The sequence below is a fragment of the Lithobates pipiens genome, unplaced genomic scaffold (genome assembly GCF_037356315.1).
Source record: "Lithobates pipiens isolate NorthernLeopardFrog02 unplaced genomic scaffold, aLitPip1_a1.2 Scaffold_27, whole genome shotgun sequence".
Taxonomy (NCBI): Eukaryota; Metazoa; Chordata; class Amphibia; order Anura; family Ranidae; genus Lithobates; species Lithobates pipiens.
Window position 1 is genome coordinate 68,475,211 of NW_027507788.1, and position 17,099 is coordinate 68,492,309.

The following is a 17,099-nucleotide window of genomic DNA, read 5'->3' on the forward strand; positions in this document are numbered from 1 at the left end:
TGGCATCTACCGAAATCAGAGGACCTTTTGTCGCAAGGTCCAATACGTCATCCTGCTTTACAGTGCTAAGGGACCGAGGTTTGTCGGATTTGGTAATCTCCACTATGTCGAGGGTACTGAAGTCATCATCTCTGAAGATTTATCATCGTATGTGGAAGGCCTGCATCTCCATGTGTGAGGAGCTGGTGTGGCGTCCGTGTACATACTCAGTTTCAGGGATCCTGCTGTTTTTGCAGCGGGGAGTAGATCAGGAACTTTCAATAAGCACCATTAATAGGCATGTATCGTCTTTGGCTGTCTTTTTTTTTTTTTCAGCGATCTTTGGCGACTCGCTCTTGGGTGAGTAAGTTTGTTCAGGGGGTTTGACATGTGGCCCCTCCGGTTTGACCACAGCTGCCTCAGTGGGATTTGAATCTGGTGCTCTCGTGCTTCAGAAACTGCCGTTTGAAAACATTAGGGAGATTCCCTTATTGACTCTCTCTCTCAGAAAGTAGTCTTTCTATGGCTATTGCATCTGCCAGGAGGATTTCTGAGTTGGCGGCCTTGTCATGCAAGTCTCCCTACTTGATCCTTCACAAGGTTAAAGCAGTGCTGCGTCCGCAGCCATTTCCTTTGTTTCTGCCTTTCAGCTATATGAGGATATTGTGCTTCCGTCCCTATGTCCTCGGCTGTCGCATCCCAAAGAGGTTGCTTTGCATTCCTTGGATATGGTCCGGGCTTTGCCGCTGTATCTGCTACGGCTCCTTTACGAAGGTCGAACTTGCTGTTTCTATCTGTGGCTGGTCCGAAGAAGGGCCTGGTGGTCTCATCGGCCACCATTTTTCGGTGGATCAGACAGATCGTGATTCAGGTTTATGCCTTAAGGGGGAGCTTGCCCCCCTTTCCTGTCACGGCACATTCGACCAGGGCAATTTGGTGCCTCCTGGGCTTTCCGACATCAAGCGTCCGTTACCCAGGTGTGTAAGGCGGGCGACCTGGTCGTCCATTCACACTTTCACAAAATTTTACAAGGTTGATGTGAGCGCATCTTCGGATGCTTGCTTCGGCCGCAAGGTTTTGCAGGTGCTGCTTAAAGATGCAAATCCTCCGTTGAGGAGCTCTGGTTGTTATGGGTGGAGTTAGTTTTGTTTGCTGTTCCCACCCCTCGTTTCTTTGACACTGCTTGGGAACATCCCTAAGGTCAAGAAGAGCTGCTGTGTCCATCGATGAATGATAGAGAAAATAGGATTTTTGTACTTGCCGTAAAAAATCCTTTTCTCTGAAGTTCTTTGACGGACACCGCACCCACCCTTCCTATTTATGTTTGTACTGCTTTTAATGAACTGAGCTGCTGGATGCAGTGTGAGGGGTTATAGCCAGTAGGACCACCCCCTGGGCGGTACTGTGCAAGTGTTGCTGTTTTTAACATTTTCTGCCTAGTTCTCTCCTAAAGGGGCGATATAACCCTAAGGTCAAGGTTTTGCAGGCGGCTGTTTAAGGTTGCAACTCCTCCGTTGAGTTCTGGTTGTTATGGGTGGAGTTTATTTTCTTGCTGTTCCCCACCCCTTGTGTTTTTTTTTTTGTTTTGTTTTTTACACTGCTTGGGGAATTGCCTAAGGACAAGATTAAGGGTGCTGTGTCTGTCAAAGAACAAAAGAGAAAATAGGAATTTTGTATTCGCCGTAAAATCCTTTTCTCTGAAGTTCACTGATGGACACAGACCTCACTCCTCCTATCTAAGTTTTGTATTGCTTTTTGATAAACTGAGCTGCTGTAAGCAGAGTGAGGGGTTATAGCCAGTAGAACCACCCCCTGTGTGGTGCTTTGCAGTTTTGCTGTGTTTTACATGTTCTGCTTAGTCCTCTCTTGAAGGTGACGATATAACCCTAAGGTCAAGATTAAAGGTGCTGTGTCTGTGAATGAACTTCAGAGAAAAGGATTTCATGGCGAGTACAAAAATTCCTATTTTTTGCCTGTGAATGCTTCTCTTTTTAGAGATCTGGACACTGGGATCCAGTACTTTTTGGTAGTAAGGTCATAAAGTTTTACTGGCAGGGTGCTGTTGCAGGTCCAGGATTGCGGGTTTCCTCTAGGATCCCCTGCTCCTGAAGGTTTAATGGAACCCAACGTGAAGGGTGAAGATTAGGTCTTTTGGTTTACCACATTAAGCCCTGCGGTGGGAAAGATAAGTGGAGTTTTCTAAGAATGATGTTTTTTTTTCTATTTGTTTTTTTTTTTCTTATTAATGTCTCCTTTAACATAAAATGTTGTCATGCCTATGTGTCACCACTGGGGGCTGTATTGAGCACTCACCACCTCATGCTGGAAACAGCGCTGTGTCAGAGAACTGAAATGCTTCCTCTTCCTCCAGCCGAACAGCAGGTCCTCCGGTAAGCTTGAGGGGGGGGGGGGTGAATTTTATCCCTGCTTATCGTCCCTTATGCTGATAGTCTCCCCCCGGGAAGAAGCGCTCAATTCTTTTTTTTTTTTTTTTTTTTTTTTTTTTTTTTTTTTTTAAAAAGAGGAATCGCGATCAGCGCACAGCTTGGCGGCTTGTAAATACACCCCACCCCCCCCCCCCACCCCCAACGCCATGATTCTCTCAGTAGGTCTAAGAGGACCTGTAATCCGCCGCTCGCACGGGAAAACCCTTATTTTAAAATGGTGAATGGAGCCGTAGGCAACGGGTGGGGCTTAGCGGCATCGGCGTTCTCAGACACCCAAACACGAGGAGGCAAGTTTATAAAAGCACATTGTGTGCTACTGTAGGCTGTGGAGGGACACTAGCAAAGAGGTGGCATTTACAGGTTTGGTGACACAGGCATTTCCTTTGACACATTATTTACTGCTGCATCAGGCTGGGCATTAAAAGCAGCAATTGTGCTTGACTATAGACCTAGCAGTGTATGCATTCCTTCCGGTAGTGCCTCTGCTTTGTGCATCAGGCTATGATCTGAATGGGGACAAGGCACACCTCAAAGGGTTCTAGAGGATTGATAGATTCAGGACAGCCTAAATCCATGTCTAAAAAAAATGACATCCTCCTCTGAGTGATGCGGCCGGTCAGAGAGAGCCATCAGGGGGGACTGGTGTTGCAGCAGCTCTAGACACTTCAGCCCCTATATATATATATATATATATATATCACTCAGGAGGTTTTTTTTTGTACCATTTTAAGCTTGGAACAGAAAATTGATGCTATGTTCACTTCCCACAATGGGCCCATGTGTAGCAGATCCCCGTACCTTGTTTAGGACCCTCATGTTTGGGAACAAGGGGCAGGAGGTCATGAAGTTCTTTCAAAGAATCAGGAAGAGGCTGATGACTTCTCTTCCGAAGATCCTAATATGGGGGGAGCAGCCTCACAAGAGACTGTTGGTACACTCCCTTACTGCCTGTAGCGCAGTCTGTGGTTGAACCCACCTCTTATTTGGGATAACTAAAGCCTCCCCAATCTGTGGATGACTTTCCTATCCATTCAAAGCTAAAAAAAGCTGATGTATTCTGAGGGGGAGCACCCAGATAAACATTTTTCCTCTAAAAAGGTTTTCTATACTTTATCCTATGGAGGAGGAATTCTATAAGAAATGGGGGATTCCAGGAATTGATGCTGCTATATCCTCAGCAAATAAAAACCTGACCTGAAGGGAAGGAGGTGATTCTGGTGGCCTCCGCATGACCCAGAAGATCTTGGTTTGCCGAGATCATGAAGATAGCGATAGGGGACCCTGCCGTTGTGGCCAGACCTTCTCGCGCAGGGTCCGGTATTCTATCCTACCTTACAAATGCTTAATTTAATGGTTTGGCTATTGAAACCCGCATTCTAAAAGACTATGGGTTATCTCCTTCAGTAGAAGCTACTTTGGTTAATGCTAGGAAGCCGGCCTCCAGAGTCATACTATAGAGTTTGGAAGGTATATGTCTCCTGGTGTGAATCCCAGGGTTGGCACCCCAGAAAGTATGTCATAGGTAGGATCCTTGAATTACTGCAGATGGGACTGGAAATTAAGCTGGCCTTGAGTACTATCAAGGGTCAGGTCTCTGCCTTATCAGTATTGTTTCAACAGCCTCTCACTCTCTGGTTTATTCAGGGGATAACGCAGATTAATCCTCCCGTCAGGACACCCATGAACCCCTGAGATTTGAATTTAGTCTTATCGGCTTTACAGAAATAGCCTTTTGAGCCTATACGGAATATTCCCTTTGTTCTATTGATGAGAAAGATAATATTTTTGGTTACCATATCCTCTGCCAGAAGGGTATCGGAATTGGTAGCTCTTTCTTGTAAAGAGCCATATTTGATTATTCACAAGGATAAGTTGGTATTGTGGCCTCATCCTAAATTCCTACCAATGGTAGTGATCGTTTTTTTTTTTAAACCAGGGTATTGTTTTGCCTTCTTTTTTCCCAGAGCCTCGATCTAGGAAAGAGAAGTCACTACATTCCCTTGATGTAGTGAGAGCGGTCAAGGTCTATTTAAAGTGATGTACGTTAAAAAAAAATTTGATTTTTCTAACAGCTTACCTGTAGAATCCTTTACTTTTGAGGTACATCACGGGACACAGGGGTCCCTCCCTACTTTGATATACACGTGTATCATTTGGATACAAAACTGAGGTACTCCCAGTAGTGGGAGGGGTTATATAGGGAGTGCACTTTTTGTCTTAGGGCATGCCTGTGTCCACCCGAACGTGTCCTATACCCCACGTAGTAAATACTTTGGCTTTGTGTCCTGTGATGTACCTCAAAGAAAAGGATTTTACAGATGAGCTGCTTTATAAAAATCCTATTTTTTTTTTTTTTTTTTATTGGGGAGCAAGTGTTAGATGATCTGTAAGTTATTTATTGCTGTGCCTAGTTGGGAAGGGTCTCATTACAAGACAGTCTTGTCAGGGAGATAGCCTGTTTTCAAAAGTCGTATGCCAGTATATACAAAAAAGGGGTAAATGAGGATCTGCAGTAACAGCACTCTCTGTGTGCCTCTCAAAAACCCTCAGTCCTGTGGCAAGCAATAGGCTCAGTCCTGGAAATATTTATGCAAATCTCAAAATGCCTTGATTGGGTGGATGTTATCCAATGAATCAGAGGTGGGCCAGACACTGGAGAGGAAAATATTAGATCTGCCTTTCTCAACCAGAGTTCTGTAAAAAGTCTCTAGGGTTCCTCCAGAGGTTTCTAGGGATTCTTGGAGCACTGAGCAGAGATTGACTGACGGGTCTGTTAGTGCCCTCATAGTTCTGGCTCCAATTGCACTAGGTGGAGTGAGGGACATAGTATCAGAGAAGCTTCTTTTGTTTTTTACATAAGTGACCACTGACACTAATATTTGTCTCTAAGGGGTCGTTCTTTTCATTCTTCTGACTGCCCTCCCTCCAATGTATGAGGACACTACCTTGAGCACCATGTTAATAGATGTTCTTCCACATGCCATCAGTATTTAAAGCGGCCATTCTTTCACTACCGCCATTGTGCTGTAGCTAATTTACTGGGAGCTGTACTGTAGATATAATAATTTTAACAGTTTTTTTTCTCTTACACCTGAACATTATTTCAAGGTAAAAAGGTAGAAAAAGGAAATGGGGTGAGCTCAATCTGAAATCCTGCAGCTTTTAATTCAGTGTGAGAAGCTCACAGCATGAAGTGAAATCACTGTAAGCAGTTTCAGCACAATAGATGAGTCTATACATCTGTGAAGGCTGGGTACACATGGGCCGAAAACAGTTGGTTTGACAAACGTACAGCTTCCTGTCCGATCACGAATGATCATGTTGGAAACCAACATCCTATCCGTTCCTGTGTCAGAACACAATAGTTTGGTAGATTGCCACACTAACCTCGCTTAGTTAGTGTGGGGACCTCAGTTTTTGTTTTTGTTTTCCATTCAGCTCATTGGTTTGAACGAAAAAGAAACTTGTGTACCCAGCCTATTTTTGGAGTTCAGCTTCAATGCAGTCTGCAGGAAGCAGACAGGACCTTTCAGACATGTTGACAACAATCCTAGTATGTATGTTGCTTCCGGCTTCTGCAATGTTCAACACTCTGAGAGCTGCCTGCAGTAATTTGAACTACAGCCTGCCCAGGCTTTTGCACCCATGGTAGTCCCTCGCTTCTGCTGAAGCATGGGTGCGGCACCATTCTTAACCGCTTACTGACCGGGCCATAGCCGAATGACTACTACAGCGCAGTCGGATCATTCTGGCAGGGTGTACAATGATGCCCTCCCAGAATCGCGCTGCTGCGCGCTTGAGAAATCGCTGTCAACAAACGCGCCCTCTCCGGTTCTCTCTCTACTCTAAGCTGCAGCATGAGGCTGCTTGAGTGCGGAGCAGTGCCAAGGAGTGCCCCATCAGAGCCCAGCAGTTCCCAGGAGCGCCACATCTGTGCCGCAGCAGTGCTGTACAGTGCCTCTAAAGTGCCCATTAGTGCCAATACAGTGCCTATCAGTGGATCCTCCTCAGCGCCCCTGGGGGGGCATAAAAATGTGTAGAAATGCATTTTTGTTTTTTTTCCACATTTTTCAAAAACGTGGAAAAAAAATGACATGTTTAAAAGTCTCATAATGCTTCAGAGTATGTGTTTGGGTTTTTTATTTCCAAAGTGGGGTCATTTTGTGGGTGTTTCCATTGTCCTGGTTCTCAGGGGCCTTCAAAAGTGTGATGGGTTGTGAGGAAATTATGTGTAATTTATGCTCCTAGAATGCCTGACGGTGCCCCCTGCATGTTGAGACTCTGTATGTGGCTGTGTAAATCTCACACATATGGTATCGCCATATTAAGGAGTAGTAGAATTAGAGCTGCACGATTCTGGCTAAAACGAGAATCACAATTTTTTTGCTTAGAAGATAGATCACGATTCTCGAGGCGTAACATCTTTCACATTAAAACAAAAAAATTGGGTTAACTTTACTGTTTTTCGTTTTTCTTTTTATTCATTGAAGTGTATTTTTTCCCACAAAATTGCGTTTGAAAGACCGCTGGACAAATACAGTGTGACATAAAATATTGCAGCATTTGACATTTTATTCCCTAGGGTCTCTGCTAAAATGTATATAATGTTTGGGGGTTCCAAGTAATTTTCTAGCAAAAAATATAGATTTTTAACTTGAGAAACAAGTGTCAGAAAAAGATTTAGACTTTAAAGTGGTTGTAAACCCTTACAAACCACTTTGACCTACAGGTAAGCCTAGATTAAGGCTTACCTGTAGCTCCAAGAAATATCTCCCAAACCTATATGGTTTAGGCGATATTTGCCCAAAGACGGCGTGCAGGCGCACTGAGCGTGGCATCATCGATGACGAAGATGCCGCGCGTCTCTGCTCCCGTGCGCATGCGCAGGAGTGACGTCATCGCTGCTCCGGCAAATCACAGCGCCGGAGCAGCAAGACCCACGGAGACCCACCAAGAAGATGGATGCTTGGAACTACAGGGGACAGCGGTGACTTCGCTGGCTCCTGTGTCAGGTAAGTGACACATAATGGACTACTATGCGATGCATAGTAGTCCATTATGCTTTGCCTTTGCAGGGAATGAAAGAGGAAGTAAACTCATCAGGGTTTACTTCCTCTAAGTAGTTAAACTTCCTGCATTTACATGTTTAAAAACTTGGCAGACTGCCTGCATTTTTTTCTTTACACACAGAAGTTTCCCTTTGATCTAAGAAGACCAGTTAGCCTAACATTACTTACATTACATCCCTGAGAAATAGACCAGTTAGCCTAACATCAACAGTATTCAAGGGGATAAGTGACTATATACAAGATTTTAGTAATGAGAACATTAGCAGTAATCAGCATGGATTCATGAAGAATCGTTCTTGCCCAACCAACCTTCTATGAGGAGTTGAGTTGCCATCTAGATAAAGGAAGGCCCGTAAACATGGTGCATCTGGATTTTGCGAAAGCATTTGACACAGTTCCCCATAAACGTGAACTGTACAAAATAAGGTCCGCTGGCATGGACTATAGGGTGAGTACATAGATTGAAAACTGGCTACAATGGCGAGTTCAGAGGGTGGTGATAAATGGGTAGTACACGGGAATGATCAGGGGTGGGTAGCTGGGTCCCCCACGGTTCCGTGCTGGGACTAATCCTGTTTAATTTGTTCATAAAAAGTTCAATCTCTGTATTTGCAGAAGATACTGAGCTAAGCAGGGCAATAAATATTCTGTAGGATGTGGAAATCTTGCAAAAAGTTCTGACCAAATTAAAGGGGTGGGCATCTACATGGCAAATGAGGTTTAATGTAGAAAAATGTAAAATAATGCATTTGGGTAGCAAAAATATGAATGCAATCTATACACTGGGTGGAGAACTTCTGGGGGAATTTAGGATGGAAAAGGATCTGGGGGTCCTAGTAGATGATAGGCTCAATAGTGGCATGCAATACCAAGCTGATGCTAACAAAGCAAACAGAATATTGGCATGTAATAAAAAGGGGATTAACGACAGAGATAAAACAATTCTCCCGCTCTACAAGACTGTGGTTCCTGCCACACCTAGAGTATACTGTCCAGTTCTGGGCACCAGTCCTCGGGAAGGATGTACTGGAAATGAAGCGCATACAAAGAAGGGTAATAAAGTGTATATTTTGAGGAAAGGTTGCAAGCACTGAACTTATTCTCTCTGAAGAAAAGACGTTTGAGAGGGGATATTTCAATTTACAAATACCATACTGGTGACCCTACAATAGGGATAACATTTTTCAGGGAAGGGAGTTTAACAAGACACGTGGCCACTCATTAAAATTAGAAGAAAAGAGGTTTAACCATAAACTATCTAGAGGGTTCTTTACTGTAAGAGCAGCTAGGATGTGGAATTCCCTTCCACAGGCAGTGTTCCCAGTGGGAAGCATCGAAAGTGTAAAAAAACTATTAGATAAGCACCTGAAAACACAACATACAGGGATATACAATGTAATACTGACCTATAATCGCACACATAGGTTTGACTTGATGGACTTGTCTTTTTTCAACCTCGCCTACTATGGAACTATGATAGGCCGTCAATACATCAGGTGTAATCAATTTTCAGTGATTGGCACCGTAGCTTGTAAACGCTCTAAATTTTTTTTTTTTTTTTTTTTTTAAAGATTCTTTTTATTTATTTCAGAAAAAAAAGTTAAATTACAGGGCTTCTGAGCATTCCCCATCTCAAGGTGTATAAAGCATAGGCAAGGCTTACAATACCTCACTACAACCCTAAACAATTAATAAAGTTAACAGTAACAAACAAACCCCGTAGCTTACTGCTAAGAATGACAGGATAGGTGAAATGATCGACAGTTTACATAGACATTGGCGCCCAACGGGTGTCTACAAGTGCGTGGTTGTGATGTATATCAAAGAAAAGGATTTTACAGGTAAGCTGTTATAAAAATCCTGTTTTTTGTGTGATCATTCATATTCTCAAAAAAATGGCCAAGAAATCATAAATTCTGCCAGGGTATGTAAACTTTTGAGGGCAACTGTATATATACCATTAGAAATATTTTGAATTCTAAATAAATACAAGCTAGGAGTAATAATTACAAGTGTAGGTGGAACAAAGCCCACTTGCAATTCTCCTGTATGCCGTAGGGCTGTCCAGCGTGCTGAGGAGATGGGAATAGGCATGCCTGCTGGGAGGAGTCTGTAAAGAAGGCTGTACCGGCTACAGAGAACTCGTTCTCGGCTGCTGAAAAGCGGACACGCATGAGCGATACCGCTAAGTAAGTTGGGAATTGTAGTCCACAAAGTGAGCTGCGAGGACCGAAAGCTGAGGCAAAGTAAAGGAGGAAGAGTATACAATTGGTATGTAAAAAAACCTTTACCAAAAACATTTTAGGGAAAAATAAACTAATACAGATGCTTGTAATTCATGAAACCGATCTATGAAAAACCCTTCAAGTTGTCCTCCTGCAGGTGGCATTCTAGTCCAATGGCTCATGATCTGTGCCTCAAGCAGTTTCCTCAAATAAGATTAAAGAAAGTAATTTTACAGTGGAAAGCACTGTGGGATTATAGGATTTTTTTTTTTTTTAACACGTATACTTGGTGTTCTGACCTTGTCATTCAGAGCGGGGGTTGGCAACCCATCGTTTATGTTCTGCCCATCAACCATGGATAGCTGGCAGGTAGATCGCAAATGCATTCTTGCTTTGCCGGTCCTTCCCCTCAGCATCCACCGCTCTCATCTTCACTGCTGAGTGGAGAGAAGGGGGGCAGCGTAGTACTGGAGTGAGGATGGAAATGGGGGAGCTACCTCAGTTAACCTTTTAAGTTAACCAGCAGGTGGTTGGTTGCTAGGACACCGGGCGATCCTAGCAACCAATCACCAGCTTGTTAATATGAAAAGTTAACTCTAGCAGCTTACAATCCTGAGTTACATTCAGTGCTGTTTCCTCTCACTTTTCGCTTGCTTGTACACCCGTTGTAAGCTAGGAGAGTGCTACCTACTGCTGTGTGTTTTTCGAGGGATGATGTTAAGGGGAAAAAAACATGGGGGTGGGTAGACAGCAGAATCTATTGAGGGGCAGTGGAAACTGCTGTGGGGGAAGGTAGGCACAGGATATTATGGGGGTGGATGGGATGTGAAGGGGGCACAGAACACTGCTATTGAATTGGGGGGGGGGGGGTGCTGTTGTGGGTACAGGCAGACACTACTGTGAGGGTGATGTAAAGTGAAGGTGGGGCAGATGTTACTACTGTGAAGAGGGGCAGTGGACACTCCTGTGACACACTGTGGTTGATTTACTAAAGCTGGAGAGTGCAAAACCTAGTTCATGATAGCCAGTCGGCTTCTAACTTCAGCTTGTTCAATTAAGCTTTAACAATTATACCTGGAAGCTGATTGGTCTCGATGCAGATCTGCATCACATTTTGCACTCTTCAGTTTTAGTAAATCAACCCCTGTGTGTTCTTCATGCCATCTTTCTATTGGGGGCTTGATGGTTATTTTTTTTATTTTAAAAAGGGAGGCACACCCCCAAAGATCTCTGATTTCCTCCATGTTGTCCAGGTAGATGTAAACCTCTGAAAGTTTCCCTACCCTGATTTCGAGTATATATATTTTTTTAATATATATTTATTGGATTTTAAGACCGACATAGAAAGAAGAGGAAAAAAAAAAAACAGAGAACAGTGTACGCAATAAACAATGTATAGAAAGAGCAAACCATAAACGTGCAAAGTTGTCACACACCTTTCTTGTGATTGATTGTGCAGATTATATTGATAATTTGATTCTATTTTGAGAGAGCATGTCATTTGTCAGAATTATGTAGAGACCTACCTAACATAGTGACAAAGGGACATGAGTCAAAGCACTAGCTAACCATCTACTCTGTTTTTGTATGGACTGTTTTAACTCTCTTCCAGAGTCTGAGTGTCATTGACTAATTTCAGCCAGAGGTATCTTGTGAGGGACATTGATCCCTTCCATTACAATAGGATGGACTTCTTTGCATAAAAGAGGTACATCTTTCTAGTGCATGGTTATGTAAATAGGTCAAAGTACTTCCAGACAAGATATCTAAAATAAGCATCTGTGTATGCAAAAAGAGTGGCTGAAAGGACAGGATTTTAATGACTCCACTTAAAGGGAGCATAAAGTATTAACAAGTACTCAGCCCAAATGTGCTTGTGATATTAGAGGTTAATAACCAACAATTCAGTGAACTATATAATTTACATTAATAGGGCATGATATAGGTTCTACAAAAGTCAGTAACACCTCTATATTAAAAAACTAGTAGTTCATGGGTAAACCCATTATCAGGAATGTCATAAAATGCTGCGCTAGCACCAATAGTTTATCTCTAAATAATAACCAGTGTCTGTAATCTGATGTATGTGTTTTTTTAGCAATCAACAAATCAGAAAAAAACTAACTATAAACAGTAAAAGTCCATATAATTGTGACTGTAGTAGTCCCATACAACTTGTGATATACAGTATATCACTCCCAGGTAAGTTCTGCAAGTAGAAAATGCCTCCACCATGCTGAATCCATTATAAGCAAACTCTCACCTCTGTACTGACCCGCACAGCAATGGTCAATATGCGCTCCAACACTAGACTGACTCCTTTCCTTCTTTATTAGCAGTGACTCTGACTTTTGGAGCACCTCAGCAGCTCAGGTGGGTGGATGGATGAATCGGTGTGTATTTACATGTTAAGACCACGAGAACACATATAGTGCTCATGTTTATATTTAACAAAAAAATTAAAAATAGAAAGCCACTCACATGTATTAAGACCACACTTGCCTTTATACAGCTTTAAAAAATTCCCATCTGCAAACATCTGGGCCCTGAAGGTTGCTGATGGGAACTGTGTTTAAAATAGTGAGCACTAAATATGTTGTCTTTTAACCCCTTGTAAGCAACAAATGTCAGAAATAGGCATGAAAGGGTTAACATGTAAATACACACTGAATCATCCATCCACCAACCCAACTGAGCTGCTGAGTTTTTCTAAGAGTCAGAATTCTTGCTGATAACCACTTCTGCTCCAGAAGGTTTACCCCCTTAATGACCGCATTTTTTGCAATACAGCACTGCGTTAAATTAACAGACAATTGCGCAGTTGTGCAATGCTGTACCCAATTTAAATGTTTGTGTCCCCCAACAAATAGAGATTATATATAGGTATTTGATCACCTCTGCACTTTCACATTTTTGTGCTATAAACAAAAAAGACCAATAATTTAGAGAAAAAAAGCAAAAAAATTTTTCCTTTCTGCTATAATACCTATCCGATAATTTTTTATTTTTTTTTATCGAATTTCTTCATCAATTTAGGCCAATATTATTTCTGCTACATACTTTTGGTAAAATAATGCAAATAAGCATATATTGCTTGGTTTGTGAAAACATTATAGCGTCTACAAACTATGGGATATTTTTCTTTCTTTTTACTAGTAGTGGTGGCGATCTGTGAATTTCAAATTGGACACCTGACACTTTTTGGGGACCAGTGAGACTAATACAGTGATCAGTGCTAAAAATATGCACTGTCACTGTACTAATGATACTGGCAGGGAAGGGGTTAACATCAGGGGTCATCAAAAGGGTTAAATGTGTTCCTAGGGAGTGCTTGCTAACTGGGGGTGCCTTGACTAGGGGAAGGTAAAGATCTGTGTTCCTGCTTGGCAGAAACGCAGGATCAGTATATTCCCCCCTCTCAGAACGGCGGTCTGCCTTGTTTCCATAAGCAGACTGCGGTTCTTTCTTGTCTCCCAAACTATCAGCGGATCCCGCTGATTGGCTCCCGGTGGGTCTGCCTTGCAAAAGTATTCATCCTCCTTGGCATTTTCGTGTTTTGTTGCCTCACAACCTGGAATTAACATGGATTGTTTGAGGATTTGCATCATTTAATTTACAGAACATGACCACAACTTTGAAAATAACAGCAAAAGTTAATGTGCATAACTATTCACCCCCCTAAGTCAATACTTTGTAGAGCCCCCTTTTGTGGCCATCACAGCTCCAAGTCACTTTGGATAAGTTTCTATGAGCTTGCCACATCTTACCACTGGGTTTTTTGCTCCATCTCCTTCAAGTTGGATGGTTTGCGCTTGTGAACAGCAGTCTTTAAGTCTGACCACAGATTTTCTATTGGATTGAGGTCTGGGCTTTGACTAGGCCATTCCAACACATTTACATGTTTCCCCTTAAGCCACCCAAGTGTTAATATTGCAGTGTGTTTGGTGTCATCGTTCTGCTGGAAGGTGAATCTCTGTCATAGCCTCAAATCACACACAAAGTGGTACAGGTTTTTCTCAAGAATATTCCTGTATTTAGCACCATCCATCTTTCCCTCAACTCTTACCAGTTTCACAGTCCTGACTGCTGAAAAAAAACTCCAGGTTTCACTGTGGTGATGGTGTTCTTTGGGTGATTGTGCCAGACAGCATTTTCATTGGCAAAAAAGTTAAATTTTAGTCTCATCAGACCAGAGCACCTTCCTCCATACAGTTTGATAGTCTCCCACATGCCTTTTTCGCAAACTCAAAATGTGTAATTTATTTTTTTTCTGAAAGTAATGGCTTTCTTCTGGCCACTCTGCCATAAAGCCCAACTCTATGGAGTGTACGGCTTATTGTCGTCCTATGTACAGATACTCCAGTCTCTGCTGTGGCACCCCTCTCAGTGGCTTGTCTCAACCGTTTAACTACTACATCTTCACGACAGCTTGTTCTGTTGATAAACAGTCAAACTTACTAGCCAGATCATCAGGTAAAAGTTAAAGGAAGAAAAGTCTAAAAATGAAAACCAATGCAGCCATGACATCTAAGAACTGATAATTTGCAGTATGTTTCTATTTGGGTTTAATGCTGCATTAAAATACATTTTCAGCAAAATTATGAAAAAGCATAGCTTTTTATGATGATAGTCATGTCGCCAAGATTTGTAAAGCAAATTCTCAACCAGCATTTGCTTTTCTTTTTCAGCTCAAGCACTGGCAGCTACTTCCCCTCCGAGTCATAGTCATATGGAGGATGAGATCTTCAATCAGTCTAGTAGTACTCCTACCTCCACCACATCAAGCTCTCCTATTCCACCAAGTCCTGCCAATTGCACGACAGTAAGTTTCTAAAAGATTACATTTTTTATTTTAAAATATAAGATGTGCACCTTTTTGTACATGCTTCTTGGTAATGCCATGCAGGCATATTTCTAAAAGGCTGTTTTAGAATGCTGTTAGACGAATTTTAAATATTAAATTTCCATCTGCTTGACCATTTATTATCAGGTATGGATGCCACAGTTTATAAGAAGTATCCAATGGTCCTTAAAGCCCTAGCAAAGTAAGGCTGCTTTCACACTGGGACAGGGGTGCGTTGATGGTAAAATGCTGCTAGTTTTAGCGGCGCTTTACTGTCATTTTAGCTGCGCTACTCGGCCGCCAGTAGGATGCTTTTAACCCCAGCTAGTGGACAGGGTTAAATGCGCCCATGCAGCGCTGATGCGCTTTGCGGGTGCTTCGGCAGTGGTGTATATTCATTTAAATGGGCAGGAGAGGTGTATACACTGCTCCTCAACCGCCCTAAAGATGCTGCTTGCAGGATTTTTTTTTTTTTTTTTAACATCTTGCAGCGCCCCAGTGTGAAAGCACTCTGGACTACACACTAGGACTGTTGGGGGGGCATTTTTCAGGCACGATTTTTAGCCCAAAAGCACCTGAAAAACACCTCGGTGTGAAAAAAGGTCTATAAAAAAAAAAAAGAAAAAAAAAGGGGGTCCCTCCTGCAGGTTTAAGCAGTAATGTGCTACTGCTCGCTGCAATCTAAACAGTGCATATTTAATAGATATTCATTTTACCTACAGGTAAGCTTTTAATATTTATTTATCCAAGGACATGGTTGTGGACATAACACATCCATAATGGTAATTGTGTTGGGGGTAACTTCATTTTTAACTTTTTTTTTTTTTTTTTTTTTGTACACCTGTGCACTATAAAACTACTCACTGAGTCTTAGAAAAAAAATCCTAATTAATTGCTTGATTTGTCAGTGGCTATTTTCATTTGAGAGCAGTCGAGGCTAAGAAAAGACTGCTCTTGAATGGGCTTGTTTAGCCAGTCGTCTGCAGCACTGATCAGTGTATTCTGACAGCGGAGGAGTCTTCGCTGGCAGAATAAAACAACGCATTGGGGGGGTCCTCTGTTTACCTTGATTTTGTGGATGGGACAATTCAATAAGTATTTTGGATTTCTCTTTTGTTCATTGACGGACACCGCTCCATTAATCTTGACCGTAGGGTTATTACGCCACCTTCAGGAGAGGACTAGGCAGAACATGTAATGCATGTGAAAAACAGAACTGTACAGTTCCGCAGGGGGCGGTCCCTCTGGTAATAACCCCTCAGCCTGCTTCCTGCAGCTTAGTTTTTTTCTGCCCAGTGAAGAAGGACCTAGGCTCCCTGCCAGGACTATTGGTCCTGGGAATTTTTTCTGGATTTTTGCCTTTCGCGCAAGATTTTTAAAATCCTGTGATCTTCTTTCAACAGCCGGCTGGGTGACAGGCTGGATGCTTTAGATCCTTGTAGTCTCCCCAGCCTGGCCATCGACCGTGTGCAGGCCCTAGCTACGTGCTGGGTCAGCCAGGACATGCCCCTCAGGCTCCAGGGGCGGCTGGTGAGAGGAATGCTCCAGGGCACACATGACAGGGCTACGGATGTCTTTGTCAGTGTGCCATGGCCCACAGCCACTCCGTACTGCTCGGGTTTGGGTCTGTGATGGGATGCCTCCAACTCATCCGGATAAGTACAACTCTCCCTGCCTCAGCAGAACAGAGCAGCTATGCATTCCCTTGCTGAGTTTGCAAAACTATTGCACCAAGAATTGGAGAAACGGCAGTCTCCTCCAGTCTGCGTGGATCTAACAGACCAGTTAGTGCACGGCCTTAAGTATGTCTGTGACTCGGCCCTGGATACATTTCCTTTGCTCTCCAGAGCATCAGTATCAGCAGTGGTGCTGCAGCGCCAGATCTGGCTGAAATGCTGGTCTGCGGACCAGGCATCTAAAAAAGCCTTGACAGATTTGCCCTTCCTTGGTAAGCGGCTATTTGGAGCCTCGATGGATGACATTGTCACTGGTGGAAGGAGCACGTTGCTCCCACAGTCCAGGAAGGGTAAGGAGCTAAGCCACAGGCAAGGGCCCTGCTTTTCCACTCGAGGCTTTTTTTTGTCCGCCTGGGAACCCAGGTAAACGCTCCCAGTCCGGCAGGGTGACTGAGGGACAGAAGCGTCCCTGGCCTAGCAAGCCTGCGAGCCAAAGTGCTACCCCATGAATGTTTGCTCCCGCCCGCCACGCGTGTGGGGGTTGCTTTCGGAATTTTGCAGCCCGGTGGACCTCTCGGCTGTCCAACCAATGGGTCTGTGGACTGATTTCATCGGGCACCCTCCCCTCCTATTAGTCCACGTACGTTATACTGCTTGTTGACATACTGAGCTGCATGAAGCAGGCTGAGCGGTTATTACCAGAGGGACCGCCCCCTGGGCGGAACTGTACAGTTCTGTTGTTTCTCACGTGTATTACATGTTCTGCCTAGTCCTCTCCTGAAGGTGGGGTAATAACCCTACGGTTAAGATTAATGGAGCTGGGTCCGTCAATGAACTTCAGAGAAAAGGATGTTACGGTG

At 43.3% G+C, this 17,099-nt stretch overlaps 1 protein-coding gene across 2 annotated transcripts in view; it reads left to right on the forward strand.

The window, feature by feature from the left end:
- Window positions 1-17,099, forward strand: part of CNOT3 (CCR4-NOT transcription complex subunit 3) — a 292,476-nt gene that overhangs the window by 5,494 nt on the left and 269,883 nt on the right. For both annotated transcript variants that reach the window (XM_077457069.1, XM_077457070.1), the window contains exon 2: window positions 14,409-14,542. In XM_077457069.1, the coding sequence (XP_077313195.1) occupies window positions 14,409-14,542 (134 nt within the window). The remainder of the gene's footprint in view (window positions 1-14,408; window positions 14,543-17,099) is intronic.